The sequence below is a fragment of the Notamacropus eugenii genome, chromosome 3 (assembly GCF_028372415.1).
Source record: "Notamacropus eugenii isolate mMacEug1 chromosome 3, mMacEug1.pri_v2, whole genome shotgun sequence".
In the NCBI taxonomy this organism is placed as follows: domain Eukaryota; kingdom Metazoa; phylum Chordata; class Mammalia; order Diprotodontia; family Macropodidae; genus Notamacropus; species Notamacropus eugenii.
In genome coordinates this window covers 55,693,625-55,705,658 of record NC_092874.1, presented here as the reverse complement: position 1 = coordinate 55,705,658, position 12,034 = coordinate 55,693,625, and the positions used below count along the sequence as shown (strand labels likewise).

General features: G+C 39.6%; 2 protein-coding genes across 6 annotated transcripts in view; one reads left to right on the top strand and one right to left on the bottom strand.

The window, feature by feature from the left end:
- Window positions 1-5,799, top strand: part of NMT2 (N-myristoyltransferase 2) — a 90,373-nt gene extending 84,574 nt beyond the window's left edge. For all 5 annotated transcript variants that reach the window (XM_072651607.1, XM_072651608.1, XM_072651609.1 and 2 more), the window contains exons 11-12: window positions 449-586; window positions 1,005-5,799. In XM_072651607.1, coding sequence (XP_072507708.1) covers window positions 449-586; window positions 1,005-1,025 — 159 coding nt within the window. In that variant the 3' untranslated portion in view covers window positions 1,026-5,799. The remainder of the gene's footprint in view (window positions 1-448; window positions 587-1,004) is intronic.
- RPP38 (ribonuclease P/MRP subunit p38) lies at window positions 4,813-5,711 on the bottom strand. The gene has a single exon (XM_072651613.1). The coding sequence runs from the start codon at window positions 5,709-5,711 to the stop codon at window positions 4,872-4,874; it is 840 nt and encodes a 279-aa protein (XP_072507714.1). The 3' UTR covers window positions 4,813-4,871.
- Window positions 5,800-12,034: the final 6,235 nt, after the last annotated feature.

Sequence of the window (12,034 nt, the reverse complement as noted above, 5' to 3'; positions counted from 1 at the left end):
AAAAAAAAAGGATGTACACTCAGGTATGCATTGAAAAAAATCCAAAGTCACGTTTTTCTGTAGATCATATGTGGGGGAGGGGGGGAAGGGAAGGGTGAAGGCAATCTCCATTTGGACCCATGCAATATTTAGACATCATTCTTCTAAAAACACATGCTTTCACAAGTGATGGGACATTTCAATTTTGATCTAAAAAACCATCTGCTGGTCTAATTTTCTGGGCCTGTATCCTCTTAGTAAAGATCATTTAAGGTAAGATGACTCAACTACTGACAATTTTAATAAAATATTTTAAAATTCAGACTTGAAAATCTACTTATTTTGGACATCAATGTGTATTTGGAATTGTAAATGCTAATCCAAAGTAAGGAGCTTATTATGATATTGTATCTTAACATGTTAAGCCCTAACACTTTGAAAATTTTAATTTAAAATGTTTTATTGGCAGAAAGGATTTGATGTGTTCAATGCACTAGATTTGATGGAAAATAAAACATTCCTAGAAAAACTCAAGTTTGGTATAGGAGATGGTAATTTGCAATATTATTTGTACAACTGGCGGTGTCCAGGAACAGAATCTGAAAAGGTAAGTGGAAACTAGGATAAATTTCAATTCGTTTTAAGTTCATTTACTGTCCTAGATTCTTTTTGAAATATATTTTTAATATTGAGTTTTATATACCTTTAAAAATTAAATACTTTCACTTTCTGCTGTAAATATTGATTGCTTACATATACTTGTGCAGGTAGGTGGGCTTAATGGGTAAAGTGCTGAGCCTGGAGTTAGGAAGACCCAAGTTCAATAGACATTTACTAGCACTGTGACCCTGGGCAAGTCACTTAACTTCTGTCTGTCTTCTGTCAACAACAGTGTTGAGGATCAGCTAAGAAAATAATTATAAAGTGCTTAGCACACAGAACATGACACCTCATTAAGTGCTATATAAATGTTCTCATTATTATTGTTTCTTGTTCTGACTACTGCGTTTCTTCCCTTCCTTTAGGTTGGTCTTGTTTTACAGTAGAAGGACACTTTCATTTCTAGAATTCTGCAGTCATCATTTGAGTTGATGTTCTATTTGACAAATCCCGGAACCACTGTTCCAAAGAATAAAAGCACAACTTAAGTGAAATCAAAGTGATCTATAAAATCTGAAGAAAATCCATACCTAACCAGTTTTACTTATTTTTGGCTATTTTCAAATGAAAAATTCATCCAAGTTTTACAGTCGGTTGCTGGGAGGGAGTAGGGGAAGAAAGGCACAAAGAGCACATTCCTCTCGTTTTCAGACCTTTGGTTGCCTCTTCACAAAGAGAAGGTATTTTTCCACTGTAGAAAATGAACTGTTTTTATACAAACTGAGCTGCAGCGATGGATTCATGTAAGAAAGTCTTTGCGAATACAGATAAACTGCTGCATCTCTATTTATCAAGTGGTAATGTTTGTCAGTGTTGCAGAATGAAGGATTCATTCTGAATATTTTTGCTTATTCATTTCACATGGATATTATTTGGGCAGATTTATGGAGGCCAATACTTTTGTTTAAGTGTGGAGCAGTATAAAAATGTACTGGGTTGACTGGTACATTTATTTATCCAATAAGCAATGTTGCCAAGTCAATAAAAACGCAGATTTGTACTTTACTCTTCGAAAGACCAGTGGATTGAATCACTAGCACTGAACTGTTTGGTGCAGTCATTATATGTGCTGTCTGAAAGATTATACACTCATTACTCTATGTTACAGCTGCTGTCCAATTTTAGATTTTTTCCTCAAGTCAATGTGAGGGAAGGATCCCAAACTAAAAGAAAATACCCAGTGGAATTTATTAATGCTATCAGGACGTTGATAGTTTGAATGTTTCCATTGCTTATGCAAAATTGCACAAGTTCCTTTAAACCAACTTTATCATGACGTCATTCTAATGAAAATATCTTATTTGTAAATAAGTATTCATAATTTTGTTACTGATGGTGTTTTTATCCAGAGTTTGAAGCAAGGTTTCACTGTATGATATATATGTGTATATAATATATATATATATTGCCAATATTCAGAAGAGAGGGAGCTGCTAAATGAGGCCTTGTAATTGACCTTGACTTAAATGCCACAAGAGTACATTCTTTCACCTTTCTTTACAATAAGTGTAGTTTCTAAAGCTCATTTGACAATTTAACAATTATTTACAACTATGTGATGGCATTTCTCTTGATAAAAAGGTATAAAAACAAGCTGAAGGGTCTGAAGCTCTTATCCCAGTTGAGAAGTGACCAGAACATGTGATCACTAAAACTACCACTAGAGGGGCTTACTGGACTATTGGGTCTGTACAGGCAATGTTGTCAAACTCCACCCCCAGCAACACTCTTGCCTGTGGCCTGAGGTGGATTAAAATGTAGTTGGGAAACATTTAACAAAATAAAAATACAGTAGAGTATAGGTAACGTTAATGAGGTTTTCTAAGTCAACTAGAGACCCACAGGGATGTTTATATACAGTTTAGTAGCTGACAGGGTGTTCCAAAAGTTTTAGTGCCATTTTAAACTATTAAAGTTCATTATATGAGGTGTCCCAAAAGTCCCAATGCAGTTTAAAGCTATTAGCTTAATTCTGCACTAAAACTTTTTGGGACAGTCAGTATCATTGGAGCTGCATTTCTCTCAAACACTACCCCCAAGGGATCTCTTTTATTTATGCTGGAGGAAGGCTTCAAAGAGAAGCAACTAACAAAAAAAAAAGTGTTTTTCTTTCTCCCAAACAACCACTTTGCCCTTAAAATATTTTAATTTAGGGAATGGATTTTATTTGGGAATAAAAAAGTTATTCTTGAGAACTGTAATTTTGGCATTAACTTATTTTAAAGTAAAACTATCCCACTTTTACTTACTCAGTTACAGTATTTTTGACCCTCTTTTAATTTTAACCAGATGCTATTTCAAAATCAAGCACTCACACTACACCTTTTTCAATAGGACATTCATGTCTATCCCATCCCTGTGTACAATTTAAGTGTACTGTCAGTAAACATGCCAAAACAAATTTTGTGTAAAATTACCCATGTTGAGTAAAAAAAAAAAAAAAAAAAAGGTTGGAAATCGTGGAACTTTGGACCTAGAGTCAACATCTAATGCAACTCTCCTTCAACCAATGCAGAAGCTGACAAGTTAAGTGACCTACGGTGGTCACACAGATGATCAGTGAGAGCCAGGACTAAGAGTATTGAGTTATTACCACATATTTCATAAAATTTAAGGAACTACCACACTGTCTGAAAACACATATAATTCCAAAACATTCTGCTCTATTAAAACCAAAAATTATTTCTACCCAAAAAGAACCTTTGAAATTTACTATTAAACCCTCTCAACACACAGAGGAGACCTCCAGGAAGAACATCAAAATTCAAACTCCTTGCATATTAGTTGTAAAAATAAAAAACTGACATGCCCCCTTTCTTCATTCACCTGGGTGTTTTCTTTTGTGGCTTTTCAGGTTTTTTTTAATACAGCCGTAGAACATCAGTTTGACAACTGATATTTGCCTCCTTGCATTTCATTTCTTTGTCCGTGTCATTTCTTTGGCATAGTGTTTCATTACATTAATATACCATTATTTATTCAGCCATCATTTATCCAAATGTCATTGGACATTTCAGTTTTTCACTACTGAAAATAAACCAACTATAAGAAAATACATATCAGCTCCCTTTTAAAAATTCTTAAAGTAGGGTGTTCTTAACCTTTGTGTCATGGACCCCTGTAGGAGTGAGATAAATCTTATGGGACCCCTTCTAAGAATGTTTTTAAATATATAGAATAAAATATATAGGAATACAAAGGAAACAAATTACATTGAAAGTCAGCAATTTTTTTTAAAGTAAGTGTACAGACACAGGGTTATGAAACCCTGTTCCAGAAATAGTTGCAGCAACAAAAAACATTTTTGGATTTTTTTTTTAATTTGATATCTCTCTGAATACCACAAGAAAATGTGTTTTTCATGTATTTAAGATTTATGGCATCGGGAACCTTTCATTTTATTTTTAAACTAATTTCCTATAATTCTTATTTAAAAGTATTACTCCCCCTCCCATCTAATCTAGAATATACACAAGTGCCATATTTTATGCAAAATGACTAAAATTAGGCCAAGAAATTAACTCTGGCAGTATGAAGTCTAGCTTTCCCATTCCTCCCTGCATTATATGATACAAACCCATTTTCTCCCAGGCAATCATGTGTTCTTTTTTCCCGACAAGTCCTTCATGAAATGGAAGCCTAAATTAACAAAAATGAATCCACCTCAAGATGTACGATAGAGGGAGAAAATGAACAACCACTTTAAGACACGTACAAAGCATGAATTATGACAACTGATTTCCTTTATCAGCTAAATTCAATACAAATTGATACCCCAAATTTAAAGATTAAGTGGACTGTTTCCAAAAGACCATTTGTAGTCCAGTTTTCTCATGGCTGAGTATATTAGATAAGAATAATGCAGCTATAATGCAATTTTATCTGCACTATGATTAAGAACAACATCTGCTGTGGCAGGATGATTTTGACTGAAAGACAGGTATGATGAAATACAGATGTTCTCACAAACCAGCATCTTACTGGCCTCTTAAAAAGAATTTATATCAGTTTGAACATTTAATAATTTTTTGTTTTTATACTCAGGTTTTTTTTAATAACTGATGCACTCAAATACTGGTTTAAACCTAGATCCGTTTGTGCCCTAACATTTTTTTTTTTTTAACAAGGAACATTTAATGAGCTATAATATAGCAAGGACACATGTAAAAGTAATTCATTTTTAGAAATTAGTTTTAATTATGAAAAATGTTTTACAAATTATGTTTCACACGTTATTTTACAGTGTTTTTTTTATTTTTTGGTGGCTTCCTTATCTTATTGGGATTTGGAATCAGTTTCTTTATTTTTAGGGGCTGTAAAGTTACAGCAGAAGTATCTTGCTGACATTCAACAAGTTTCCGCTTATTCTTAGTAAGTTCTTCAAAGGAGGTTTCTAAAACACTTGTATCTTGCATTTCTAAAGTTTCACATTCTGTATCTTCCAGGGAATCTTTAGTTTTGTCTTGAAGCCATGGCACATGTAAACTAGGTACCCTGGGAATTATAGCTTTTAGTTCGTCAACAAAGGCTTCGGTGTTTTTTTTGAAACCCAGAGCTAGAACACACTTTAAACCAATAACAGGTGCGATGCTATCACTAAGGCGAGGAACCTGGCAAGCAGGTACATCTCTGCTGATGCTCAACTGAATCAAGTGGGAGGTCATCATAGCAGGTTTGACAGATTTGCACACTAGAACTAAAAGAAGTTCATTTTTCTCTAGAGCTCTGGTAACTTCATTAATTCCAATAGCAAGTTGTCTCCTGATATGTACAGGAGTCCATCCTGGTACTTTCTGGCTGATTTCTGTTCCTTTTTGCTTTGGAACTTCATCATTATCAACAGTACCTTTTTCTTTGGTTTGTCTTTTTGAAAAAGGCTGTTTTTTCTTCTTTGGATTCTCAATCTTTTGAAGTCCAACATGTTTAAATCTTTCTTCCAGTGTGTGTAATATGAAGTGCATATCATCTCTTTCCAAAGTACTCCAGTTGATAGCATATGGGTTATTTAGCGATGTCTTTACAGTAAATGATTTTGCTTTTCGTATCGATCCTTTCCCTGATGCTGCAGCCATCTCGAATGTTCCTTGACACCAAAACTATTAAAGAAAGTTAACATTAATTGGGAGCCCTTATTTAAAATAAATGTTTTCAGCAAATATATCTTGTTTGTTGTCTTATTCCGGAATTACCAGTTTTTTAAAAGTCCCATTTTTATAGCCACTCTGTGGAAGACTTTTTCTCTAAAGCAACAGGGTATCACTTTCATTAAAATTTAGCATTACTCTTTCAGTCACAATGAAAATTGTAAACATCAGTCACAGAAAATGATTTGAAATATAAATTACAAACTGCAGTGAACTACACAAATTAGCAAAATTAAAAATGTTTGCTTCTCTGCGTAAATATCTAGCTCTACTTGTAAAAGCGGTAGACCTCCTTTTATTCTTTCTTTCATTTCCTGAGAGAAGGGGATTATTTTTGCTTCTTTGTATCGCCAAAGCCTAGCACTTAATACATAAGAGATACTTGCTGACTAACTACCAGAAAAGATATTGGACTGTATCAAAAACTATTCAAGACTGGGGAAGACACCTGAAACCTGTTAAGCAAGCCTTGCCTTCATTTCTTCCACAAGTCCCACTTTCTGGCCAGCCCTAGTATTTATGTGTATGTGTATATTATATTTGCATATATATGTACATATATGTATATATATATATACACACAAACACGTGTATGTATACACATTTATATTCTTCCATATAAAATTTATCACAGGGCCCTTGATTTCGAACAAGACATTTAAGAGGTAGCCTGCATAATGGAAAGAGCATGGGAACTGAGTCAAGAAACCTGGGTTCTATTTTCTGCTAATTACAGACACAGAGAGGCTGGCAGACAACGAGTTTTCCTTTTCTCAAGTTATTTTTTTGATTTTGGAAAAGAATATAAAACGGTATTCAGTACCTACTCTCAGTACTCTGGTCGAATTAAAGCAATTAACTTAATTAAAAGGTTAAAGCAACTCTTAAATGCAAATGACCAAGTGCTACGCCAAACTAGGGAATAGCTCTAGGGAAAAACAACGCTGGGAGGGCCGTGAGTAAATCTTCTACATTAAAGATTAAGGAAACTTGAGTGAAGTGACCTTAACTCACCCCAGGTGAAAGTGTTCTCTTCCTCCACGTTCTAGTAACAACTTGCCTGGATTATCTCCTTGACACTCCTCTCCCAGGAAAAAACTGGTCTCTCTCTAGGGTGAGGCTTCTTAAACTCCTCCACTCTCCAGCCCTTTAGTACTTCTTAGCCTGTGGGGCTTCCTCACTGCCCATCACAAACAAACCTGCCACCAGAAGCTGGAGTTTCCTTATCCAAACAGCTTCCTCTGGTAGCTTACCGTCCGTACGACGGTATGTCGTGTCCACAGGCACACCTTCTCTCTACTGCTAATTCTACAGGAGACATGGGGGAAAAACCCGTGCACATATATGTGTATATGTGTGTGTGTATACACACATACATTTATGCGTGTAAGTACATAGACGACAGGAACAGATGGAAGCCACGTGCCTGTCTTGTTCATACGTAAAGCCAACAGTGAAGCTATATACTTCGTACGTTGGGTTTCCCTCCCAGGTTATCTCCCGTATCGGAAGGCAAGTTCTCCTTGGGCAGGGGCTAGGTTTTTTTGCTTTTCATCCCATGCCCTTTGCTTGGTGCAGTACCTGGCACACAAGAGGCGCTTAATAAATGCTTGTGCACTCGTTCCCCACCCCCCGCACGCAGGAAGCGCTATGTAAGTGGTGCTGGAGGAACACATGAAGTGTGCTGAGTCGCAAGCCCGGCCGGCGTGGGAAGCGCGGGTGGCCCGAGTAGGCCCGCAAGCCTGGGGCCTCGCCGGTCACTCGCCCTGCGCCGGGCCGCTGCCCTCGGTCACAAGGCCGCCCCGGGCCGGGTGAGAACGAACCCCGGGCCTGAGCCACGCGGCCCTCAAAGACGACAGTCACTGTCTACCCTGGTCCCCTTCCCTCCCCACCGGGCACAGCGCGCACCCCACAGCAGCAGCCCCGCAGGCGCCGGAGCCGACTCACAGTACAAGCTTTCTTCAGCTCCAGCAGTTTTCCCACAAGCCCTGCTTCAGCTTCCAGGTCGCCTCCTAGTGAGCATGCGCAGGCCCGCCCCTTCCCGAAAGAGAAAGGGGAGGAGCTCGCAAATCTCGAGACGGAAACTCTCGCGCGGAACGCAGAACAAAGACCCGCCTCTGCCGGCCTCCAGCCAATAAGAAAGCCAAGCTCGAGACGGATGTGCTTCTTCCCCAGGGTTTTACCGTTAAAGAGCCGGAAGACTAGAGGAACGTGGAGACTTCCTTCCGGGCACTGGGCGCCGGAGGAGTAGGTTGCCATGGTAACCAACCTGCGCCAATCTCCACGGCGACCGCCATCCTCTGACGTGCCCTGAGACTCTCACCACGCCTACTCCTCCACATTTAAAGGGCCCAGTGGTTAATGGCCACTGCCCGCCCTCGCGCCTTTACGCCCAGGGCCGTCTGGACCCCGTAGATTGGTGTGAAATTCTTTGGGGAAGCTGTGTATTCACACCCTTTGACTCCTCTTCTGCGGGGTCCGGCTTTAGGTCTGTTCTCTGGAAGTTTGTTGTCCCGGGTATCTTAGATATTCTGCGGACACGTTAAACGCCCTACTGTGCGCCCGGCCCTGCGCGGAGCCTCCTCCTGCCCCCGAGAAGCCCCCTCTCTAATGGGGGAGAGTGCATGCAAACAGATCTACCCAAGGCAAGCTTTATGCCGGACAGATAGACGGTAAAGCGCCGGCCCTGGGAGGCTTCCTGCCGAAAGGGGAGAGGTCGGTGGGCCTTCTCCTTGAGATCGATCGCCTCCCATTTACAATGTGTATACCTTTTTTTTTTTTGTACGTAATTGTCTACTTGTCGAGCTCCTCGAGACCAGAGACTTTTAGCTTTTTTGTGTATCCCAGGCACACAGTAGGTGCTTATTAAATGCTCATTTATTTGACTTATAAGAGACTTGATAACAAATATTTTTGCCCGGTTCATTCTGTTACTTTTCAAGTTGCGATGCTACAATGTATCTAGCATTTTTCCAGTTATCGTTAAATCGTTTCCTTCGGTGATCTCTAAATTCTCATCATCCTCTAAAAATGTGCCCCTAATGGGGCAGCAGGGCGCTGGTGTGTCATGAGTTGCCCCCAGCCATGTGCGTTCTACGCCCATAACTTTTCATGCATGTTCTCTGGCCACCTTTGTTCCCTGGATGTGTGATCCTCACTCAAAACAAAGTCAAGTGCAAATTATCCATCATTTCTCTGATGTCACGGTCTTCTTTGAAAAGGAAGGACGAACACAGACAGACAGACCCTCTACATATGTCTTCTAATCACTTAATCCTTTCCCAACTAGTAATATAGTAATCTTTCTTGTTACTTGTGCTATGCCATTTAATTAAGCAAATTTCACTTCACTTGGAACTAATGCATTCTCTGTCCTGTCTTCACAGACTTGTTGTGAAGCTCAAATGAGATAATACATGTAAAATACTCTATAAGAGCACTCCACTCATGTACTTTGCAAATATTATTTAGTTGGAAGAGGAAGAGGATAGCTAATAAAAGTAAAGTCGTAGTTTTGTGTAAATGCTGATCTACAAACTAGGAGTAGTTTTCTGGAGCCCAGATGCAAGGAGGCTCTGAGTACTACACTTGAATCAGTCCTTTCCTGTGATAACCTTTCCTCAAGGAAGGGCAGTGATCAAAGAAGTGGTAAAGTCATTTCTGGATATTTTTCTTGATGTCCATATAAGATGCTCCCAGAGTGGTAGTTAGGTGGCACAAAGGAGAGAATTGTGAGGATCTGAGTTGGAATCCTGCCTCAGATAATTAACAGCTCTATGGCCCTGGTCAAGTCACTTAACCACTTTCAGTCTGAATTTCTTCATCTGAAAAGTGAGGACCTCTAAGAGTTATCATTGTAAAATGAGATAACATATGTGCACTTTGTAAACATTAACATGCTATATAAATGCTAGCAATTATTCCATATAGCACATAAATACATGGGCTATCCCTAAGCAGAGCAGGCTCCCTGGCCAGAAGGATTTATGACAGAAGGCATAGACCAGCCAACCCTTCTATACAGTAGAAATGCTAATCGTGTTTAACTTTCATAATATAACAACAGGCAGATATTCAATAAACACAACAGCTGACTTTCCATCATTGAGGGCTATATCATCTGATTATCAGCCAATTAGTCAATAAGCTGGGTCTTGAAGTCAGGGAGACCAGGAGGCTAACATGATGAGGGAGAGTGTTCCAGATCAGGGTGACAGCCAGTGAGAAGATGGAGAGTCAGGAGGATCCACTAGAAGGCCAGTGTCACTGGATGGTAGATTTCTTGGAAAGGAGTAAAGCATAAGAAGACTGGGAAAGTAGGAAGGGGCTAGGATTTGAAGGACTTTACAAACTGTCCAGCTCTCTTCTTCCTCCTGGACATTTGGCCAAGTTACTACTCATGAACACAAGAGAAGATACAAGGGAGAAGGGGAAAGAAAAGGATCTAATTCAAGTTCATGTGTTTATGGACTCCTACAATGTGAGCCCTTAAAATATCTCTAATGAATCTATATAATTCAACATTTCCATTTTATAGATAAAGAAACAGAGGCCAAGGGAAGGGAAATGACTCTTCCAAGGTTATAGAACAAACAAGTAGCATAGACTCCACTAAAACCACAATTTCCTAACTCCCAGTCCTGATCTCTTTAAATGACAAGATTTCGCTTCTCCAGTTTGGTAAATGATTCAGCTGGGAAGGAGAATGATTCAGGCTTGAGGGGTTGGGGAGAGGGTGGCAGTTCTCTGTGGATTTCATTTATCTTTGCTCTTCCTGTTCACTGAGTTGGTTAATTGACCAGGCAGAAATTCTCTTTGCTATGGGGAGAAGGGGGAGGGGAAGCAGTTTTCCTTTGGGCTTTGAGAATGAGAAACTGTTTACTAGCATCATTTTCTCATATTTTCCTGAGGCCTTTTACCAGCAGATGGAAGCGGAGCAGCAGGACTGAAATTCTGCATGTGAGAACTCCAGCCTGCCTCCCAGCTGTGCTCAGCCTCCAGAGAAGTTTCAGTACAACATTAAGAACAGGAACATGTCCTTCTCATAGTTGTGGTGGTGAAGAAGGAACACTACCCTCCATCTGAGACTTTTTGTTTGCATAACAAAAATGTTTGAGTGGCATTTGGCTAGTGGTCAAACTCCATCGTGCTCAAATAACCATCACTTCCATTTCTATAGCACTTTATGATCATCTCGATTCTCACAACTGCCCTAGAAGGTGTGTGATTAAGGAAATTTATGGTTCAGATTCGCACCTACAATAAGGCACATTTGAGAAGAAGAAGCTGGATATTTTATTGATTTACAGAACAGGCATGAACAGTTTAGAGCTACAGCAGAAATAATTAATATAGCCTAGTACTAATATAATTATAGCAATATTAATACAGATATGAGGAAATAGAAAAGCATCACCAATTCAGGGAAGCACCAACACCTGAATTTTGTCAGCTGGGGAATCCCGGGATACAGCTTTCCGGGTCTGAATTGGGAGCAAGTGGTCCCAGGAAGAGCGTCCTCTCCATGGGTGAGATTCCGAGGACTTACACTAGGTGGGGGGACTTTATAGGGATCTGGACAAAGAAGGCTTTTTGCCAATGGCCCCATGTACCATTCCAAGCTGGTCAGGCACACGGCCATGGGAGTACGGATGTTTGTTCGTCAAGGACATATCATACGGGGGCCACAAGATATAAGTTAATTAATCATATATTGGGAGGACTAGCCAGATCCTCCAAGTATTATCTATGTGTTCCAGGAGTGGCTAGTTCCCAAAACATTAATACATGGCCAACTTGCGCATGCTATGTTCCTTGAGAGGTGACCAAAAGGATAGAGTGAACTTACTTTATTCAAGGGATATGAAATATTCCTTCAGAAGGGTATTCTATCCAGCAGTCACCTAGCAGTCTTTATTTCCATTCCAAACCCAGTCCCTCTACTTAGAGACTTCAATATACATACGCTTGTCCTCTTAAATACCCTAGCCTTGCCATTCATTAGTTTTCTGAACTCTCTGGACCTTCCTCTTCACTTCTACCTCAGTCACACAAAGATGGTCACAACTCAGTTTCTGATTGACTTCATAGCTTATCCTCTACATCTGTTCCAATTCTTCTCTTCTCTCCTCAGGTCACCTGTACTACTCCCAACTGCTTCCCATCCACTCCAGGAGAGTACCTCCCCTCTTATTTTAGAAAAAAATAGAGTCCCCTACCTACCCCTGTATTTTCTACTCAATTTTGTCCCT

Bases quoted from the DNA above. Each gene is read 5' to 3' on its own strand.
- RPP38 (XM_072651613.1), bottom strand. From the start codon at position 5,711: ATGGCTGCAGCATCAGGGAAAGGATCGATACGAAAAGCAAAATCATTT.